The sequence below is a fragment of the Scleropages formosus genome, chromosome 25 (assembly GCF_900964775.1).
Source record: "Scleropages formosus chromosome 25, fSclFor1.1, whole genome shotgun sequence".
NCBI classification, from domain to species: domain Eukaryota; kingdom Metazoa; phylum Chordata; class Actinopteri; order Osteoglossiformes; family Osteoglossidae; genus Scleropages; species Scleropages formosus.
The window spans coordinates 3,263,242-3,286,289 of NC_041830.1; the positions used below are offsets into that span (position 1 = coordinate 3,263,242).

The window sequence follows — 23,048 nt, forward strand, 5'->3', positions numbered from 1 at the left end:
ATATCCAAGTGTAAATGTCAGCTCCTCCTGTAGAACACTACAGCAAGGTAGTTACACTAAACTACTCCAGTAAAATTACCCATCTGTCTAAATGGGTAACTAATTGTAGGTAGCTTAACATTTTAATTCACTTTGGAGAGAAGCATTAGCTAAATGAAAAAATGTAAATGGAGAAGTGTATGGGTGTCTGTGTCACCATTCTGGAACCAGTGGATGAGGTTGATGACCATATAGTTATGATGAGCTAGCTTCATATTCACTATGCGTCATTGCCGCCATGTATGTGACACTCACTTGCATGGTGCTTGGCATTTGTTTTCCTGCCAGGTGGAACTACTCTGAAACCAAAGCTCTGAAATCTGTGAAATATTTCAATGACTGTTCTTAGCCATGAAGTCACGCTGCTGGCACAACATGGAAAATGTTGCAGAAATCGCTCCTAATGGCAAAAAAAATACCATTTAAAAACACATTCAGATTATTTAACATACAGAATGTATTGTTCAATCATTCGTTCATATACACATTATGTATAGTACATGCTATATATTGATAATATATGCAACAATACTACTTCTGAATCATTTTGCAGTATAGAAAACAATTACAGACAGACCTGGGGTGAACTACTGTAGGGCACCACACACACATTTTCTGAACCGCTTGTCCCATACGGGGTCGTGGGGAACCGGAGCCTACCCGGCAACACAGGGTGTAAGGCCGGGGACACACCCAGGATGGGACGCCAGTCCGCTGCAAGGCACCCCAAGCGGGACTCGAACCCCAGACCCACTAGAGAGCAGGACCTAGTCAACCCACTGCGCCACAGGGCACCAAAGAGGAAAAAAAGTCAATCTCTATACTGTTTACTTCAAAATAATAATTCCACCACTCAGTGCCCAAGATAAATGTTATCTTCAAGTATAAGATTTATGATGACAGCCCATTGCTTAGGTTTCCTAGTTAAAAACAATAAAAGACATTAAGGTTGAACACAAGTTTAAACTCTGTTGAGTTTGCATGTTATCGTTGGACTCTTGAATTTGTTTGCATCAGGTTTAGATCTGTAAGTTTATTTGCATCACCATCAGACTCGGGTTTATCTATGCTGAGGTTAGACTCGGATTTATGTGTCCAGGTTAGGCTCCCAGATTTGGCCAATGTTATAGTCAGTAGCCTTTTCAAAGTTTAGACTTCAGGCTCCCAAGTGGCGCTCATGCAGGACTTCAGTGTTGCCCATTGCTGGGGGTTGGTTGTGACCTGTTTGAGTTTTGGGGTATGTTTACCAGTTCAGCGGGGTTTAGTCCTTTGGTGACTGCCAGTAATCCAGGGCACCTTGGAGAGTACTGGGGTGGACAGTGACACAACATTGCTCCCTACTTGCAGCAGTCTGGAAGGCTGGCGCTGTACCAGGGCGGGAAAACTCTGCTGCCAGGTACCCTCCTTAGGGGGATCGATGCGCTGGGGGATGAGCTTATGGGGGGGTGGAGTAGTTGCAATGAGCTCAATATGTTTCATAGGCACACTCAGCCCTCTTATGGAGGGGTGGTCGAGGCAAGCCTGGACAGAGGAGGCATCAAGGAATGTGCCACTGTCCACAGCCTGGTGAGAGGCCTTCTGGGTAGACACCCCCTTAGGGCATGGCATCTTTCTTCTTGCTACCTTGCTGGCCCTGCTCCACTCAGGGACATTGTTCTCAGCATAAAGCAGCACAAATTCTCTCTGGCTAACCAGGGGAAGTAGCGGGAGGCCACAGCGACGCTTGTTGAAGATCTCCAGGGTCAGGTCTGAAGGGAGAGAAGAAGCAGACCTATCAGACCCTGTAAAACCAAACACCAGTATTAGACCTTCCTGCACACCCGGGGTATTTCCAGCTTACCATCAAAACAGGAAACCGTTGACAATACAAGACAGCGGTTCACCTAAGAGCCATAAGTTTAGAACAACAGACTATTCACTGTTGCTGGAAAATGTACGATGACAGCAGAGGTACAAAAATATGTAAATGTGTTTGCATAGAGGTAGTTCTCAACCTAACCTAACCCTAACCTATGACAGGGGTCTATTCCAGAGACCTTGTTGAAAGTCAATTTTGTTACTGGAAAATCAACTTATGCTGTATTACTACACACGAACCATAAGGATATATAAACACTTAACATGTATGAATTCTGTGATGTATAATAGGGCTGTTACATTTTTTATGAATTTCACACACTAGTCATGTCAAAATAATACTAAGATTGAATAATATAAATACAGTACAGTATTGTATTTTCGTGTTACAGTATTATTTGCACCATCATTTCTGAATCTGTTTTCCTTTGCTTTTTTGCAACACCAGAAAATAACTTTAATGGAATCACAAAATAATCATTCTGTAAATAAAACATTTTTATAAATAAAACACAATTACTGACTGAATCAATAAATTTTGGCAGCATGCACAGTGTAGCAGCGCCATTAGATGCTACAACCAAATGTCGGGACTCAAAATTTATATAATAAGGTTTCTGGGATGGGTGTTAGTAAGTCTGGGCTGTAATGAGTTGCATATGATGTAAGTTGACCTACCTGATTAGTTATATTAAATGATATGTGAATGGTTAAAATTATAATATGTGCTGCATTATTTTTTTCTTCCATTAACTATAAAGCAGTTCATTCATATTTGTTTACTTTTACACTGAACACTATTAAATAAATTCCTCCATACAGTGAGAGGATGTGTGTGTTTGACAACTGTCAGAGGCACAGATACAGGTGACCAAACATAAGAACCTAGTTTGCTGTGCACTGTACCTGTTATACTGCTGTTCACAAAGGCCTCCAGCGACAATGACTGACACTGTGTGACTGACACTATGTGACAGCACTCACCCAGAGTCTCGCAAACCACTGCAGGGACTACGTCCTTCAGCACCTGGCAGTTGACGTGAAGCGCAGGGTTGCAGTTCATCTCCAGCAGCCACACCTGGAAACATATTCCACATTTTTTCTGCAATGCCATATCTCTCTGGTCAAATAAAAGTTTCTGCTACATGAAAAAAATTCTAATGACAGGCAAATAAATGAGTTCAATTTGGGAAAAAATTATGAAGAGTAGTATTTTTCGACTAATTGACTTGATAATAATTCATAACCACATAAACGGCACTAATTACTAGTTAATAAAAGAAACATGTCATGCATTCGTATTGCATGCATTCTAACTGAATTTCTAATAAAGGGTTTTCAAAATTCGTAACTCAATAAGTTTAATATATGTAAAATGGAATTAAATGTATGCCTTCAGATGATTAAAAAACCAATATGCTTTTGGGCAGCAGCAGTCAGAAGTGTATTTATTTCTACTTATTCTGTAAATAAAATAAAACAGGCTAAATTAATTCATTAATGACAGTGCTCCCAGGAACTGAATGAAACATGCACAATATACATGCAATAGAATTTCCATGGCAAAAGTCCCAAAATTGTACTCGTTCAGATATCTACTGGCAGTTGTCTGAGTGGAAATGAAGAGGGTGGTTCCATGAGATGCTTTTAAGCGTTTGTCTCGTTATCATGACATGCGGAAAGTGGCAAAAGCGAAAGGTCCACTGTGAAGAGGGAGCAAAAAAGCAATATATTCAATAGATGCTGTTCAGTCTCCACTAGAGGACGCCTTCACCTCACAGAAGCGGAAGGAAAAACAGATGGACAGTGACTGGAAACAGATAGATATTATTCGTATGTTATTCTTGCTATAAGTTACTTGGGCAAATTAAAATAAATATGAATATACTTATTCCTGAGTGTACAATAAATTTCCATTAACTCATTAATTTTGTTGTTTTCATTGTTATTCTTTACTCTTATTTAGCTTATTTATTTGAAATCATGAAGCAGCTTGACGCAAAAACAGACACATGGTCATAGGTCTTCATTTGTGAGATTCCTAGACACCTCTTATTAGTAAAGAAATCCCCCAAAGCAAAACACCAGGTTCTGAGCTCTTTGTGCCTGCATCTCCTCTTAGTGGATCCTTCAGCAGACACCTGTCACCAAATTGCCCCCCAAGAGTGTTCACCCTCCCCTTCATACTGATGATCCCTTTTTTCTGGTGTGGGGGGTGGGCACCCTTCAGTTTCAGGACACAGTGCAGATTGTTCGCATTCCAACATGGATTATCTGTTAAATTACTGCAGTTCGTTACACAAATCCTTCCTTTTTAACAATAAATGTATTTTGACTTTCTTTGTGACACACATAAACAAACATAGGCCTTGAATTGCACTGAAAACAGCAAAACCAAGATACATTTTTTGATGCAAAGAATTTGGTTTCTCCATCCCTCAAATTCAAGTCTAGGTAAAAAAAAAAAACTCATACTATTGCCAAAATTGTGACAATAGCCTTATTAAAAACATGCTATACTAAAGGATTGCTTTATAGCCCACATAACCCTGTTACGTCAGTTATATAGAAAAGAGGTAGATTAGCACTCTGACATTGTGCTCATGGTTTCTGCTGGACCTGTGGTTCTGACTCTTGTTCTGTTCTCTTGATTTAAGAGTCAAACAAAAACTGCCGTTATGTTGTTCATCACTGAAGGCCTATCTTAAAGAAACTGTTTCTGCTTTTTGCTACTGTTTTGGGTGACGTCTCAGCACCAGCTGTATGCCCATATGAACACTGAGATAAACAGTGTAGAGTACTTCGTTTTAAGCCTCAGAACCGTCACAGCCATGTGACAATTTTAGTTTCGCATCATGTAACCTGGGAAGTAATTTGTCATGGTCCCTGTTTACAAGTGTCTCTCATACCCTAGCAACAGCTTTTCTCCAGAGGTATCCTGGGCTTCACCAACAAAAAACAACCCAAGATGTTCCACTGCTCTCCCTATATTTATCCTTGGCAGTATAAAACAGACAAAGAAGTACATTGTGTACAGGACATTGTCTTGAAAATCTAGATTGCGTTAAAATAATCTGGTGGCTAAATTGCTGGCTCAGCCTATAAGAGCATTAAATGGACCAATTTAGGCAGAACCCAGAAATTAAGCAGATTACATTTTTAGATAATTAAAGGTTTTAAATATGGATCTCCTCATCTAGCAAATAACCTGCCGCAAGAAGAAAATCCCAGTTAAATCCCACCTCCCCACCTCAGTCTCCCCTTACCCCCGAATCTCCTCGGACTCCACTCCATTTATAAGACAAAACACATTCATCACCTTGAAGTCCTCGTCAATCATGAAATCGCATCCGATGAGGTCAAAGTAGCCCAGCTTCCTTTCTAGCTTGGACTTCACTGCCTGGAAGCACTGCAGAACCACATGCTGCATGCGCCGCTGTGTGCCAAAGTTCAGTTAACATGTTTTAGTCTCAATGGTACTGACATATAGCATTTTGCATCAAGGCTGTCATATAGCATGGTTGGTGTTGTGTATTTTGAATCAAATGTCTGTGACATGGGTTTCAGTTACCATCCACACCTTTGCTTCCAGTTGTGTATAAAAAAAAAAACACTTCTGCTGGGCAAAGCAGGCTACCAAAATAGTGGATTATCCAACTCATTGACTAGAATACATGACTCAATTAAATATTCAAATATTTCTTCCATTAATGACCTTGATTCCTTCAACTATTTCTTCAATATAGATATGGGAATGTAAAGTGTTTTTGTATTTATTACTATGAGTTAGAATACACACACACATTTTCAGAACCGCTTGTCCCATACGGGGTCACGGGGAACCGGAGCCAACCCGGCAACACAGGGCGTAAGGCCGGAGGGGGAGGGGACACACCCAGGACGGGACGCCAGTCCGCCACAAGGCACCCCAAGCGGGACTCGAACCCCAGACCCACTGGAGAGCAGGACTGTGGTCCAACCCACTGCGCCACCGCACCCCCCTCTGAGTTAGAATATCAGATCACATTTTAGGAGCCACTCATGCAGAAATCCAGGTTATTCCAACGAGTTCAAAAGCTTTTTTCTCAAAATGGTTTACTACTGGCTACTTTTCCACTACTGGGTATGAACTGTTTAAGCTCACTTATGTGGCAGCGTATGTTCCTTTCAGTTGCAAGAATTTGCACTAGTGTTCTGGAGTGAATGGTTATTTCTGTCAGTTTCTCACTGTGTGTGCACCAACATCACACAATGCTATAAGAAGTTAATCCAGGAGGGCCTGACAAGACTGCACTCTTAAGATGTTGTACTGATGTTATGTTGTTGTTTAAATTCCTGTATTACCTGGTGGTCCTACTGCTGTACCACAGTCACGTCACTTTTGGTTGATCTGGTGTCATCCTGTCTACTTCTCTTATAGTGTCCCTAACTAGTTCTCCTAATGACATTGCCTTACCTATGATATCAGCAGCCAGGGGCCTGGATCCTTACCTTAATTTTGCTCATTGTTCTGTTAGCCGGATAAAAGAGCACTGTATAATACTAAATTGAACTGAATTGAATTTTCTACAGTGACATTCCTTGTGATCGCCAAAAAGCTGCAACACTCATGTTTCTCTGCATATTAATTTCTTTTTGTCCTTCACATATTTCAGCCTCTCTAATTATCCATAATATAATTTGTAAACCTAACCTTAACCCTAACCCTAATCCTAATCTTAGCCCTCCACCACAGTAGTCCCTACCTGGTGTAGTACTAACCGTAAATGGCCCAAAGACCCAGTCCAGTGGGAGGCCTTTAGCCCTGCTGAGCTCCTGGTTGAGGTGGGTGTTAAGCCTCTCCATGGACCAGACAGTGTCCTCCTTCACCACACTGTACAGTGGGTTCTTCTTCTGCATGTACTACTCAGGGAATGTAGAATGAGTTGACAAAGAGGGAAGATGAGGCCATGAGGATGAGAAAGCAATGGATTGAACCAGTGAGGAAGATGATACATGAGAGAGTGAGGAGGAAAGCAAACTTTTAAAATGAAATAAACACAGCCACACACTGCAGATTTTCTGTATTATTTTTCAAAATGCCATGACCTCACATGACTTAAACTGCACAAATGTTTTAGGCCAGGCTTTTCCCAATAACAGAAAATGGTGATGTGGCTTTTGACCATGAACACAGAAATTTTAGGGTGCTGTAAAGGGTCTACTGCAGCACTGAGCCTGTGTATTCCTACTTATTAGGGTCCTTTCTGAACAATGTGGCCCATTTTTGTCAAAAACATGCCACTGAAAGAAAGAGACACTGAACTGCAAATGAAAAAGCTTATAGGACTCACAACAGGAGCCTTCCAAATAATCATTTGTTTAGCTGGCGCTTTTCTTAAAAGTGACTTACAGTGTTAAGCTGCCTACAGTAATCTACATTTATACAGCTATGATTTTTACTGGAGCAGTTTAGGCTTGCTCAAGGATACTACCACTAGAGGTGGGACACAAACCTGTGACCAGCATCTAAAGGCAGCAGCTCTAACCTTACACTAATAGCTGCCCTTTAACTGGAAAGTCCACTGATCACATTAGTACACACACACACTTTCAGAACCACTTATCCCATACGGGGTTGCAGGGAACCAGAGCCTACCCGGTAACACAGGGCATAAGGCCGGAGGGGGAGGGGACACACCCAGGACAGGACGCCAGTCTGTCACAAGGCACCCCAACCAGGACTCGAACCCCAGACCCACCGGAAAGCAGGACTGTGGTCCAACCCACTGCACCACCACATCACATTAGTAAACTAATCAAAATATATCAACTCATGATTATATTGCGGGGGAGGTGTGGTGGTGCAGCGAGTTTGACCTGTGCCTGATCTCTGGTGGGTCTGGGGTTTGAGTCCTGCTTGGGGTGCCTTGCGATGAACTGGCATCCCATTCTGGGTGTGTCCCCTCCCCCCTTGGCCTTGTGCCCTGTGTTGCGGGGTTAGGTTCCGGCTTGCTGCGACCCCACTTGGGACAAGAGGTGTGTGTGTTGTGTGTTGTGTGTTGTGTGTTGTGTGTGTGTGTGTGTGTGTGTGTGTGTGTGTGTGTGTGTGTGTGTGTGTGTGTGAGAGAGAGATTATATTGCAGGACATTGCATGCACAGCTTGAGAGTTCATGTATAATCCCAGCAGCAGGTGGCCTCTGGGCATGTATGTGTACCCAAAGGAACTGTGGGTAAATTGTACTATGCTAATGAGCATCTGCTTGTCATGGTCTGCCTCCCTCACTCCCTAAAGACGATGTCTGACAAAGCTCAGTGCGTGACAAGCTCAGACAACAGCAACAGCTCAGTTGATTAAAGTTCTGTTTCCTTGAATGAAGTACCTGATTGGTTAGATGAGCTGCAAGGTTGTTGGACTTGGGGTCGTAGAGGTCACAGGTCAATCTAACATAGCCATGGCGAAAGAATACCATGTAGGGTGTTGTGCAGGCAATAAGAAAAAATGATCGCACATCAAATTTTCTGCCTTTCAGGAGCAAGGGGTTCTGGATGTACCTGGTGAAAAACAGGAAAAATGAGAAGAATCAGGATCAAATTAGTCAAACCTGACCAGAAACATTAGTATTAGATTGTGTTGTTAACCAGCAAGTACATCCCATAACTAATTTTGAGTATTGAATAACATGATTTAGGAAACTTTATATTATGTGCAAACATCTGCCCTTTGAATCAACACATTAAAAAAAAAAAAATCCAACAAGACTTTAAACCATGTGAAGAAAAAATACCTTTGGTTGGGTTGTGGTGTCCCACTACAAGACAGAAGAGCCTGTCACAAATGACCAGTCTTTAACTGTGATCTACACAAGTCAGGCAGAGAACCACACACACGCTTTCTGAACCGCTTGTCCCGTACGGGGTCGCAGGGAACCAGAGCCTAACCCGGCAACTCAGGGCGTAAGGCTGGAAGGGGAGGGGACACACTCAGTATGGGACGCCAGTCCGCCGCAAGGCACCCCAAGCGGGACTCAAACCCCAGACCACTAGAGAGTAGGACCTGGTCCAACCCACTGTGCCACCACAGAGGCACAGAGAATATTAACAGCATCTGGAATTAATGAAGAATTTGCAAGCACAAATAACTGATGATGACTTAACCAAGAAATATAAATATCAGACAACCACACTGGAGCATTACCAGACAAAGAAAAGCAGCAGAATCTATTCCTTTTAATTTCTCTTCCTTAAATCAACAATTTATTTATGAATATTTTCCACATGAAGGGGGTGCGGTGGCGCAGTGGGTTGGGCCGCAGTCCTGCTGTCCGGTGGGTCTGGGGTTCGAGTCCCGCTTGGGGTACCTTGCGACGGACTGGCGTCCTGTCCTGGGTGTGTTCCCTCCCCCTCCGGCCTTACGCTCTGTGTTGCCGGGTAGGCTCCGGTTCCCCGTGACCCCGTATGGGACAAGCGGTTCTGAAAGTGTGTGTGTGTGTGTGTGTGTGTATTTTCCACATTTTTCAGGCCTGTTGTTTCTAAATCTATATTTGATTGTTCAAAGAAACTGTGCACAAATTTGGTTGGCGAATGCTATGATTTAGTGGCATGTTCATAGCAATTTGGCAGCAAGAACCTGAATACATGTCTGCACTACACCATACATTAGGGACATGACAGTGACAGACTCGCTTTGCATCCAAATCTCCTGGGACAATGATAACTATCTGGACATTGCTGAAAACAAACAGTTTCGAAATGACAGAATGTCAAGTCTTATTTCACTGCCATGACTCAGAATAAAGGAGCTGGAGTTTCTCTTTGTGAATCGATCACAATGTAATGGTTCGTCATGTTGCAAACATATTTTAAGGCACAAACATTCACTCATTTTCAATAACCGATTGTCCTGAGCAGGGTTGCAGTGACATAGAGTCTGTCCTGGAAACACTGGATGGGATGCCAGTCCATTGCAGGGTAGCCACACACAGTTGTTCACCCATTTACACGCTAATGGCAGTTCTTCAATTCATCTGCATGTCTTTGGACTATGGGAGAAAACTTGAGCACCCAGAGGAAACCCACACAGACTCTATACTGTGAGTGAGGATCAAGCCCATGTACTCTCACACAACCGAGGCACTATGAGGCAGCACCGCTACTTGCTGTGCCACCATGCCACCCACGAAATAAGGGTTTTTCAGGATGTTTTTTTATTTTAAATTGTATTTAATGTCTTTTCAAAAAATTGGTGACTGTTGCCACAATGATCAGCTGTATGTTTGAAAGCAGATGTTTGCTGGCTGCAATCGGCCCTTAGAAAAGAAGCACAGCAAGTGCCATTTCGGTGTTTACAGCTCAAGTCTGGTGTTCCTTAGTGTTCAGAGCTAAGTATGAAAGCTCACTCATGTTTACGGAATTAACAAGTCAGCATTCAATATTCACTTGGAATTTTTAAGCAGTTCATTGTTTATTTTCATTCACTGGACATGCTTATGGGTTGAATTAGTCAGCACGAAGTTTGAATGGGAGGCTGTGAAAATTGTATTTTTATTCTCATCAATTTTAATAGTTTTTGCTTTTCATGATGTTTAAAGTTAACAAAAAGTTAAAAAGTGTGGCACCGGAATGCAGTAGTGTCACACATTTAATACAGCTGTCCACAGAAATCCTGCACTGGACAAGTATTAATAATGGATGGATGGAAGTGTACTTTTCAATTTATTATAGCTTCATCTTTTTTAGAACCTAACCTAGAAAGTGGGCAGATGTATTTTCATTCAGCTTTTAGTGATAAAAGCAAGTTGAGTTATGGACAAACAGAATTAAGAACAGACTTGGTATACATGTTCATGATCTTGCTCGGATCAATCCTTTAGAGAGCCAGTCCTGCAATGTAACATAAATGTTTATATGTATCTCAAAAAGAATCACACATTTGCAGTGATGTCTCTTTCTCCTAATGTAATGCACAAATTGTATTTTCTATGAGATGTATGCCACTTTGAAGAAAAGCGTCTGCTAAATGAATAAATCTCAATGTAAATGTACTTGTGGTCCCAGTTGTGTTCGTAAACTGCGGATGTAATGAATTCTTGCAGTTGAAGTAGTGTAAAATTATTGTATAATTTGAAGAGTAAATGCAGCTGTAATCTTATCAAGATGAAATGAGTATGAATGTAACTTTTCTAAACCTAAGTGCCATAAGTACTGAGATAACAAAAATTTCTGATGTTTTTTTTTTTTTTTTTTAAAAATATCTGGAAATTTTAGGTCAGTTTATTCCAATACAAATCACATGTTAACATGGTGCCAGTACGAGGTGACGTGTTGATTGCTTCCTGCTTGGTACAGGAACAGCTTTTACCCCAGTGCTGTAAGAGTATACAACACTCACCAATGTGCCACCTTTAGTAAATAGAGTTGGACTGTTCCTTCCAAGCACATTGGTAATTTACACTGTCACTTTAAGCATTCACATTCTCATTCTCACGTTCTGAGTTCTCTGGCTGTCTATTGGCATTATTGTTATTACTGTTACCGTTATTTATCGTTATTGCTATTGCTATTGCATTACTCACTGTCATTGTCATTGTTTTGTTTTGTGCAGTATTTTATTGTCTCTGTCTTGTCCATAGTCTGAGAAGCATTCAAGAAGAATTGATACTTGTACATGGTACTTGTTCCTGTGACAATAAACTTGAAACTTGAACTTGAACATTACTCAGAAAATTATATATTAATACAAATTATAAATTTCAATACAAATACAAACTAAAAATTGAAAAAAATTCTCTAAAAATTTTTTATCATGTCACAACTATGTCACACAGCCAAACGATGCCTATAGGAGAACAATGTCACCCATACAAACAATGGAGCAACACTCAAGTGCCAGGCCAACCAGAAGCGAACTTTTGCACAAAAAATACCTATGTAACATAGCCCATTGAATTCCTAATGCTTTTAGAGATGTATGCCATTTTCTTTCAGCGCTGTGGACTGTGGTGACTTACATGGGGAGACTGTAAGCATGATGTCATGCTTGACCGAGCATGCAGTACAGAACTTTGGAAATAAGTCACTCAAAAGGTTCTATTGTGCTTTTCTGTGCGGGCATAAAATTTATTTTTCTTGGCCAGAAAATGTAAGACATGTACACAAATTATAAAGAAAAAGCATAATTTCTATTTATCTGACCAAACTTCGCTGACCTGTGACCTTTATAGGATGCCTCTGTTTACCGATTGTTCAACTCTGAACTCTGCTGCAGTGCTAGTATTTGTAGACTGTCATGGACCTTCACTTCTGCACAATGTGAGTGTTTACTAACTGTGCTGAACTCTAACCCTCATGGTAGAGTTTTTCTCTGGAGACCTCTGACCTCTGTACAATGCGTGCCTGCGGCTGACGGGTGAGCAGCTTCCTTGGACCCTGGTTGTCATTGGTGCTCTCCAGCCGTGCCTGAAAGACTTTTATGTCCTCTTTAGTCCGCAGGAGAAAGATTCCCCGGCCCTGATTGAGGCCTGTGGGCTTGCAGATCCATGGGCTTGGTTCAGCACTACCTAGTCCTGTCAGAGAGGGTGGAGCAGAAGGGACAGTGCCAAGATGTCATGACAGGGACTTGATAGTAACACAAGGATGGCTTGAAGAGGGCAAAAAAAGAAGGAATCCATAAAGGGTCTACAAGATAACCCTAAAAGGAATGGAAACAACACGGGCATGGTACCAAAGCAAGACACTGTACACTTCATGGGACAACAATATGGTGCCTTTTCAAATATATTACTGTAATTAAATGAGTTACGTTGAAAATACCATCCTGAAAACACATGGAATTTTTCATGGGCTATGTCTAAAAGACAATTAGGATTTCATTAATTTCCAAATTTAAATTTATACACTATATATGACATGTGCAAGTGATGGCAAAGTATTTTAGCATTCAACTGAGAAACATTTGAGTGTTCATTTAAATGCGGCTGTGCTATGAGTTTTGCAGCTGAATTCCAGTCATTTTCACCTTCCACATAGGAAAAGAAGGCATCCCGCTCATCTTTGATGTCCATGCGGAAGGTTGTGGGGAAGAAGTCTTCCATTTTCAACCTCCTGCAGTGTTTGAGGGGACACAGCCAGCAGTCATTACATATGTTAGACTCAGTCTCTATACAATTAATTAGCTCTTCCATGCACTTCAAATGTATTTTTTAATGCAGACCATCATAAGGCTTGGCATTTGTTTTTTGTTTTTGTGTTGCGATTAACTGCAAAATCAACTGCTCCAGCACACAGCAACAGCCACGTTGTTACTAGTAAGCTATTGTACTGTTACGCTTTGGAATGTTTTGATTGATGTATACGTATAATGATATAAACTACAATGAAACTATCTGGATCACACCAAAAACATGAAATTTAAATCCTTGAAAAAAGCCACAGAAGAGTAGTAGCATTTCAAGTACAGGTGGTCTGTTCCGTGAAACCAATCATAAATCCAAAATGCACTTCATACACCTAATACACACTTCTTTGTGACAGACTGGCAGATGCCCATCGCCGCCGCTGCCAAGCATCCCAAGAGAGTATCGCACCACATATCCTATGCCCGGGAAAAAAAATCACAATTCAGAATCTGAAGTACGGTTTCTACAGAATGTCCATCGCCAGCTCATCATTGTAAAGTAAAAAAATCGCAAGTTGAACTGTCACGACCCCCAGGGGTAATACTTCTGCAGGCCTGAGGAGGCGCCACTCCGTGTTGCTGACCCAGAACCAAGCACCTGTTCACAATCTGGTAATTGCTGAGATATAAACGGAGCAAGCAGCGGAGGACAGATTGCGGCTTCTTGATCAACATTTTCGTTGTGCTCTCCTTGCGATTGGTAGTCTTCTGTTTCCTCAGTTTGTTCCATAGGTGTTTATGTTCCTGTTAACTCCTGCCTCTTGTTCTCCAGTCCTGGTCCAGTGTTCCAGTCCGGTATTTTGTCACGTCTCTGGGTTCAAGTCATACTCACAGATTTGCGTTTCACTGTTCACTTGTTTCTTTGTCCCACGTTTCTTGTTTCACCTCCACTGAGTACTTTGCAGTTTGCACAGTGCACTTCTAATATCACTTTGCATGTGGGGTCATTTTACTTTTCATCCGTATTCAGACATAACAGTAATGCGAGTCTGTGTCAAACTCCTGTCCGGATGCTATAGTAGAATCCGCCTGCCAACATGACCTCAGCAGTATTGCATGAACTTGCGGAGCAGATAAAGGCGAACCTAGAATGGCTCGTGGTTCGTCAAAACGCCCTTCTCTACATTAAGGAGTGCCTGGAGGTATTGAAAAAACGCACCAGACTCCGTGTTTTCTACGTTAGTCTGGTCCATTCACAATCGTTCAGGCAGACACCTCTGAAACACGAGGCGTTTCAGTGCTGAGCATGGGGCTGCCCCGTATGACAGAGAGCCGGCAGAAGCACGCAGCAATCTGAACTGCGTGATGTTAGACGAACCATGCGTGAAACAGGGAGCAGTTCGGCTGTGAAAAGGATGTCTGACAGAGGAGAGGAGGCACTGTTTCTTGCAGCATCTGTGTTTTTACTGTGGAGCTGCAGACCACCTTCAGGTCTTTTGTCCGTTGTGGCTATCCGGTGGACCCCGATGACCCAGTCTCCTGGTGAGTGGTGTCTCTCACAGTGCCTCCCAGTTGTTATTGCCGGTTATGTTATCCTGGGGTTTGCAGATGCATGAAGTGAAAGCTCTGGTGGACAGTGATGTTGCAGAGAACTTTATAAATTGTGCCATTGCTGCGTCCTGGGGGGTCCCCTGTAACCCATGCTCAAAACCGCTGGCTATTAGCACCATTGATGGAGGACCAATTGGGTCTGGGTGGGTGGAACAGCATACAGAACCTCTGCAGGTGGGGCCACTCCATAGGGAACAGATATGGCTTTATTTGGTCAAGTCCCCCTTTAACCCCATTATACTAGGATATCCCTGGTTGACCTCCCATGACCCAATGTTCTCTTGGAGTACCAGTGAGCTGCTGTCTTGGAGAAAGCAGTGCGCAGAACACCTCCAGGATATGCCTTGTTGTGCCACATCCATAGAGAGCCCTAACGCAGACATGCCCCTGCAGGTCCCTGGGGAATATTCAGACCTAGCAGAGGTGCTTAGCAAATACAAAGCTGCTGCACTAACCCCTCATAGGCCTTGGGATTGTGCCGTACACCTCCTGCCTGGCATGATGTCCCCTAGAGGACGGGTTTATTCCCTTTCCCAACCAGAACATAAGGCTATGGAGGCTTAGTCCTTGTATTGATTATCGGGGGCTAAATGCTATTACTGTGAAGTATCCTCATCCCTTACCTCTTATCACCTCAGCCATGGAACAGGTCTCAGGAGCCAAGATCTTTACAAAACTGGACCTTAGGAGTGCATACAACCCAATTCATTTCCAGGAGGGAGACGAGTTGAAGACTGCCTTTAGTACCACCCTAGGAAATTATGAATATCTGGTCATGCCTTTCGGCCTGGCCAATGCGCTATCAGTATTCCAGGCACTTCTGAATGAGGCACTCAGAGACATAATAAATTGACGGTTCTCCTGCCTACCCTGTTAGGGCCCATAGGGGCACATTGTGCTACCTAGTTGACTGGGAGGGGTATGGTCCAGAGGAGCAATCTTGGGTTTCTAGCACATGACATACTGGACCCAATGCTCATTGCGGACTTCCATAGGTGCCATCCGGACCAGCCTGCTGCGCGATGGAGGGGGGCAGCCTCCTGCCCATCGACCTCAAGCAGCTGGAACCACTGCTTGTGGGGGGGTACTGTCACGACCCCCAGGGGTAATACCCCTACAGGCCAGAGGAGGTGCCACTCCCTGCCTCTGACCCAGAATTGAGCACCTGTTCACAATCTTGTAGTTGCTGAGGTATAAAAGGAGCAAGTGGTGGAGGACAGATTGTGGATTCTTGATCAGTGTTTTCTTTGTGCTCTCCTTGCGATTAGTAGTCTCCTATTTCCTCAGTTTGTTCCATAGGTGTTTATGTTCCAGTCTGGAGTGCCTGTCCTGTCAACTCCTGCCTCTTGTTCTCCAGTCCTGGTCCAGTGTTCCAGTCTGGTATTTCGTCACGCCTCTGGGTTCAAGTCGTATTCAAAGATTCGCGTTTCACTGTTCACCTTTGTGTGAACACTGTGTGTTTCTTTGTCCCACGTTTCTTGTTTCACCTCCACCGAGTGCTTTACAGTTTGCACAGTGCACTTCTAATATCACTCTGCATGTGATGTCATTTTACTTTTTGTCTGTGTTTGGACGTAACAGCAACGTACATCCATGTCGAGCTCCTGTCTGGACGCTACACGGACCATTGTAAGTTGTTTCTCTGTTTCATTATTTCAGTTTTTCATGGTGATATTTGTAAATTTGGAGTTTGTTAAAACTAAATTTTGGGAGAAAAGAATTAGACCAAACCCTTTCCATACCCAAATGTTAATTTACGCACAATGCATATACGTACATGCCCACTAACCTCCACACCCTATGTGTGGGGTCTTCCTCAAATCCACCACATCTGTTTTTGTACAATGGATCCCAAATGGGGAGCTCAACAATCTTGCTCAGTGACATGTGTGAGACCTCCACTGGACTCTAAACTCCAATGGGAAGTACACCTAGCATCTGATGAAATGCACAACCAGTCGAATATGTCTAACTCTTGAATACTAACTTGTGCAACTGTACCACAGTTAATACTAGTACCAGGGATTAAAATAAATGTACTTTCAAACAATGCATTCTCCAGCATTTCAGCCTCACTTCACCAGACCACTACTTTTCTGTTAGTATAAGTGTAACTTGATCAAAAGAACAGCATGGATTTCCCACCTGCACCTGTGACCTGGATGTGCTGTTCTGGAGGCCTTTTCATAGTCTCGCAGACTGTTCAGGAGCCCAATCTTGGTGGTTAGCACTTTGTTGTTAGGGATTTGGTAGAGCAGCTGCTCTCCTGAAAGCAGACAAATGCAAGAATCAAAGCAGTGGCACCAGAGTCTAAACTATTCTCCCAGCGTCTAATTTTGTTGATATTGTTTTGACTGGCTAAAAGTCTCACATAAGCTAAACACACTTTCATTTTAGGCACCTTCTCTGAAATTGTAATAGGTGAGAACCGATTTGGTCTCACACCACTTGAGTGTGTAGTCCTCTCTTGTCTTGTCGTAAATACGATGCCATCCTTTGCTTTCACAGTACGCGGTCACTCTGAATTAAAACAGAAAAAACAAAAGAGAATTTTACACACTCTTGCTAACTTGAAAACTTTCAGTTGCATCGACAGGAAGACTGTTTACTGGAAATGTAGGAACCTGTACATTCTGAACATGAACAGGACAACTTTTGTTCATGTGATCTACAGGGTATACAGGCTATAGCTATTGCTCTCATCAAGAGACCAACATGCACTGACACAACCTAAAGTATTTTAATGCAGGGCAATTTCAGTGAAAGAGATTAAAAATTCAAGTGTGTCTGTACCTCTTTGTCATACAGTTACTAATTAATATGGTTTTTATGTTGATGGAGAAAAATATGCTACAGCATTGTCTCCAGAAACAATAAATTCTGTATAGGAAACTTCCTATTTATGTAAATCAGATGCAGGTGTGCTGATCTGGAGCATGCCATATTGGAGAATAAAAGCTGTATGTAGATATCCAATGTGAAGCTGTAGCCATTCTCTGCAGTCCTTTTGGGGAAAGCTAAATTACCTTATTCAGAGATCGCAAACAATCACAGTTTTAATTGAAATAGTCTCACTCCGTTCATGACAGTTGACAGGACTAGAATAATGATGAGCAAATGATAATATGGGTTGCAGGCTCCCTTAGTCCCAGGCTTGTTTTGACATTAATAGTAAAAGTTATTTGAAAGTATTAACAAACCTTTGATTATTGCTATTCAGGTAAATCAGTGTACTAGTTTTGATGCTGAATACACACTGGCTTATGTTATAAATGTTCAAGCTACAAATATTTGAGGACAAAAAATTGGTAGTTTATTTTTACTTGCATTTTCTTCCCCATTCTGTTTTCCAAAATGTGTTGAGGCAAAAACCTCCATTTACAAAACTAACCTGTTATTTGGCAGTAAAACACATCCAAACAGAAAAGCAGTGAAGAACTGACCTGATGCAACTTGCTTCCAGTTTTTACAATGGTGCTTGAAAGTTTGTGAACCCTTTGCTCAACAGGCTGGAAAAGGCTACAGAACCATTTTAAAAGAATCTGGGCTCCACCAGTCCACTGTCAGGCAGATCGTGTACAAATGGAGGAAATTCAATACCATTGTTATCCTCTCCAGGAATGGTCAACCAACAAAGATCACACCAAAAGCAAGGCATATAAGAGTCTGGAAGGTCAAAGAAACCCAGGGTAACATCTAAGGAAGTAAAGGCCTCTCTTGCATTGGCTAATGTCAGTGTTCATGAGTCCACCCTCAGAGGAACACTGAACAACAACGGTGTGCATGGCAGAGTTGCAAGAAGAAAGCCACTATTCTCCAAAAAGAACATTGCTGCTCGTCTACAGTTTACTAAAGACTACATGGATAAGCCAGAAGGCTATTGGAGAATGTTATGTGGGTGGATGAGACCAAAATAAAACTTTTTGGCATGAATGAGAAACGTTATGTTCAGTGAAATGCAAACACTGCATTCCAACATAAGAACCTTTTCCCATCTATGAAACATGGTGGCGGCAGTATCATGTTTTGTGCCTGCTTTGCTGCTTCTGGACCATGATGGATTTTCATCATTGGTGAAACTATGAATTCTAAATTGTACCAACAAATTATACAGAAAAAAACGTCAGGGTATCCGTCCATGAACTAAAACTCAAGAGAAAGTGTGTCACGCAACAAGACAACAACTCTAAACGCACAAGTCGTTTTGTTTAATTTGGTTCTGTCTAGTTTTAGGACTTGCATGAAAATCTGATCATGTTTATACAGAAATGAAGAAAATTCTAAACATTTCACAAACTTGAAAGCACAACTGTACAGACTGTGTCTGGTCTTTGCCCTGGTTCAAGTGCTGGTGAGCAAAAAAAAGATGACAAATGGTGTACATATTTATAGGATTGATTGGTCAACGAATTGGAGTGTATGGAGAGACAATGTTATGATTTTAACGTGGCTCAGAATTAAAATGAAGAATGAATGAACATTATTCATTATAGCTTCATCCAAGCCTTTTTCTAAACTCAGACCATAAATAAAATGAGATATCCTTTTTTTTTGCTTATGTAAATATATACACACACACTCTTCCAGAACCGCTTGTCCCATACGGGGTCACGGAGCCTACCCGGCAACACAGGAGGGGGAGGGGACACACCCAGGACGGGACGCCAGTCCGTCGCAAGGCACCCCAAGCAGGACTCGAACCCCAGACTCACTGGAGAGCAGGACTGTGGTCCAACCCACTGTGCCACCACACCCCCTTTATGTAAATAATACAGCTGAAAGTGGCCAGAAGCTGGCAACTACTGGATATGCTTATAGGATGAATTCAATTATCCGGATTGGATAGAATGTGGGGGTGCAGTGGCACAGTGGGTTAGACTACAGTCCTGCTCTCTGGTGGGTCTGGGGTTCGAGTCCCGCTTGGGGTACCTTGCGACAGACTGGCGTCCCGTCCCATCCTGGGTGTGTCCCCTCCAGCCTTGGGCCCTGTGTTACCGGGTTGGCTCCGGTTCCCCGTGACCCTATATGGGACAAGCGGTTCTGAAAGTGTGTGTGTGTGTGTGTGTGTGAATAGAATGTTGTAGAGAAAACATCTTTCATTAGTTTTAAGATTATGTTCATTTTTATGTAGTTTGTAGATAATCAAAAATAAGTTTTACAGGTGACCAAGAACCAGATGATCACTCTAACTGAGCTCCAGAGGTCTTTTGAGTATATGGGAGAAACTTACAGAAGAACAATCATCACTGCAATACTCGATTACCTATCTGGGCTTTACAACAGAGTGGTGAGATGAAAGTCTCTCTTAAGTAAGACACATGAAAAGCTGCTTGAACTCAGACTGTGGGGAAGATTCTCTGGTCTGATGAAACCAGTTCTAAGTGTTATGTCTGAAGGAAACTAGGGACCACTCATCTCCTGCATAATACCATCCCATTGGTGAAGCATGGTGGTGGCTGCATTATGCTGCAGGGTTGGTTAGTCAGGGTCAAGGGAAAGCTAAATGGAGCAAAGTATATTCTTAACAAAAACCTGTTCCAGAGCATTCTGGACCTCAGACTGAGCTGAAGGTTCACCTTCCAAAAGGATAATGACCTTAAGGACAAAGCAAAGACAACACAGGAGTGGCTTAGGGACTACTCTGTGAATGCCCTTGAGTGGCCCGTCCATGGACTTGAAACCAATCGAATATCTCTGGAAAGACCTGAAAACAGCTGTACACGGACATTCCCAATCCAACCTGACATAGCCGAAGAGGATCTGCAGAGAATAACAGCAGAAAATCTCCAAAATGAGGTAAGCAAAGGTTGTCGTATAATACCCAAGAAGACCCAAGGCTGTACTCGGTGCCAAAGAAGCTTCAACTAAGTACTAAGTAAAGGGTCTGAATACTCATATCTATATATTTCTTAAAATTCTTTTTAATAAATTTGCAAATTTTGTTAAAATCCTGTTTTGCTTTGTCATTATGGCATAGAGTGTCGATTGATACGGGGGAAAAACCAATTTTAACACAAGGCTGCAACATAAAAAAAAATGTGAATTAAGGGGTGTGAATACTTTCTGAATTCACTATCGGTACAGGTAATGGAGTAAATGTAATCCATTACTACCCACTTCTGATATACAGTATAGTAAATGTACTGTACTAGTCAATTAGGGAGGATCTCATGGTGGTTTGAAGCACTCACATCTTTTCACCATTCTTTCCTCCCACAAAGAAGAAAGGCCCAGGTCCTCTGGGATTCTCCCACTTTCTGTTCTGCTGGTTCTGGAGTGTCTGAACCCCCACTTGCAGAGGGCCCAAGAAGCTTACCCTCCTGTTTCTCTCATCAGAACCTGAACTCAGATACACACAAACACAAAAATGTGTCATAGAGACACACCCAAGACGATGGAGTCCAATTCTTTGTTATTCTGTCATGTTGGATGTTTGTTTCTTTTGAACCACATACTCCCCTTGCTTTTGTCAAATATCCGATACAAGCACATTAGAAGGCAATAATAGCTCTTCTACAGGAACTTGTGCTACTTTTTCTACATTATGCTTTACAAAGCTGATTTATATTGGGGAAGATATTTCTCAGCATTATATTTTGGGGGGTGCAGTGCGGTGGTGCAGTGGTGCGGCGGGTTTGGCCTGTGCCTGCTCTCTGGTGGGTCTGGGGTTCAAGTCCTTCTTGTGGTAGACTGGTGTCCTGTCCTGGGTGTGTCCCCTCCAGCCCCATGCCCTGTGTTGCTGGGTTGGGCTCTGGCTTGCCATGACCCTGCTTGGGGTGTGTGTGTGTGTGTTTATGTTTCAATTCAGTTTCATTTCAAATGTATAAATAAGTTAAAAAATTAATACACCTTGTGTCATTTAGGGAAGGATGATACCTGGCTCCGTGCCTGCATTTTATATCACATCCAGAAGTGTTGTTATTTCAGAATCAAGATTTTCCTTTTCTAGTCAAGCTGCTGAGAAATCAGTTGAAAGAGACTAGTCGCTAGGGCTTTGATGCGTCCAGTGAATGCTGTTCTGCAAACCATAAAACTGTCTTGGCATCCAAGAACTTCCAGAGGGGCAGAACTTTATTATGCTTCCCCACACAATATTTATTTTTATACAACCATTTTTATAATCTACTGACACTGAAAGCAAGAAAGGCATGGGAACGTTTTGTTTTTGGATGGTTAATATGTAATACGGTCCAGTTTTGAGCCTGCAAAGGTAGCAATATTAAGTTAAATTATTGAAGGTATTAAATGGATTTTCAGGGGGGCATGGTGATGCAGCGGGTTTGGCTGGCGCCTGCTATGTGGTGAGTCTGGGGCGAGCCCTGCTTGGTGTGCCTTGCGAAGGACTGGTGTGTTGCTTTTGTCAAATATCCAATACAAGCACATTAGAAGGCAATAATAGCTCTCTTACAGGAACTAGTGCTACTTTTTTTACATTATGCTTTACAAAGCTGATTTATATTGGGGAGAATATTTCTCATCATTATTTATGTTTTGGGGGGGGCGCGGTGGTGCAGCAAGTTTGACCTGTGCCTGCTTTCTGGTGGGTCTGGGGTTCAAGTCCTGCTTGCGGCAGACTGGCGTCCCATCCTGGGTGTGTTCCCCCCGCCTCAGCCTTGCGCCCTGTGTTGCCGGGTAAGGCTCCAGCTTGCCCCGACCCCACTTGGGACAAGCAGTTGTTGACGTTGGTTGGATGGTTGATTAAATGGATTTTTAGGGACAGAAGACCTGCAGCCATGATTACTGAGTTTCTGTGGAATGGAATATTTCAAGTTTCCTGAAATAGTGCTGAACATCGAAGAATGATATGAGCTGCCCTGTCATCTTAAATTAATTTAATCTGAGGTATTTTACAATGTTTTATTTCTGCTTTGAGTATACTTCCTTGTTATGAAGGGAACACTCACCTCTTCCTACCTGAATCAGCTGCATCCCCTGCTGCTGCTTCCTTGGAGAGGACTTTTGGTTCCTCATCTCCACCTCCTGCTGATAATATGTGTAGCAAGAGGGGTTCTCCTCCATCCCAGTGAGATCCTTCTGGCCCTTCTCCTCTCCCTCCATCAATCCGTATCTGGCCTTCCCTGCCTCACCATGGCATGCACAGCTCTCCAAAGATATCACTTTGGCAGCAATTACAGCTTTAATATTTGGAAGTTTTGTCCATTCCTCTATGCAGTTTTGCTCTGCCTGTTCAATGTCTGGGTTATTCCAGGATGTTGACCTAGAAACTATGCCATTACTTTGTCATCTTTGACATGTTTAGAAATTAGAGTCCTTGTCCTTTTTCAACTTGAATCTTCAGCCAGTTGCAGATCTCTTACTGAATTATTCTCTTGCAGCATTGCTTGTATTTTGCTCTGTCCATCTAGCTCTTTACAGCAGCTTATTTCCCACACCCTCCTGCAAACTCAATAACAAAGCTGCTGCTGCCATGAAGCCTGATGGTAAG

At 42.5% G+C, this 23,048-nt stretch overlaps 1 protein-coding gene across 1 annotated transcript; it reads right to left on the minus strand.

Annotated features, from left to right (window-relative positions):
- Positions 1–1,290: 1,290 nt before the first annotated feature.
- ttll10 (tubulin tyrosine ligase-like family, member 10) lies at positions 1,291–22,660 on the minus strand. The gene is made up of 11 exons (XM_018741896.1): positions 22,507–22,660; positions 20,794–20,941; positions 17,004–17,122; positions 16,748–16,868; positions 12,893–12,978; positions 12,254–12,440; positions 8,259–8,430; positions 6,658–6,798; positions 5,216–5,332; positions 2,881–2,974; positions 1,291–1,787 (listed from the first exon to the last, which is right to left on the minus strand). Exons 1-11 carry the CDS (start codon positions 22,658–22,660, stop codon positions 1,291–1,293), a joined length of 1,836 nt encoding a protein of 611 aa, XP_018597412.1.
- Between the last annotated feature and the right edge of the window lie 388 nt (positions 22,661–23,048).

Coding starts and splice junctions, on each gene's coding strand:
- ttll10 (XM_018741896.1), bottom strand. CDS start 22,660: ATGGAGGGAGAGGAGAAGGGCCAGAAGGATCTCACTGGGATGGAGGAG. Junction 20,942..22,506: donor GCTGATTCAGGTAGGAAGAG/GTGAGTGTTCCC, acceptor ATCTGAGTTCAG/GTTCTGATGAGAGAAACAGG. Junction 12,979..16,747: donor CATCCAGGTCACAGGTGCAG/GTGGGAAATCCA, acceptor CAAACACTGCAG/GAGGTTGAAAATGGAAGACT.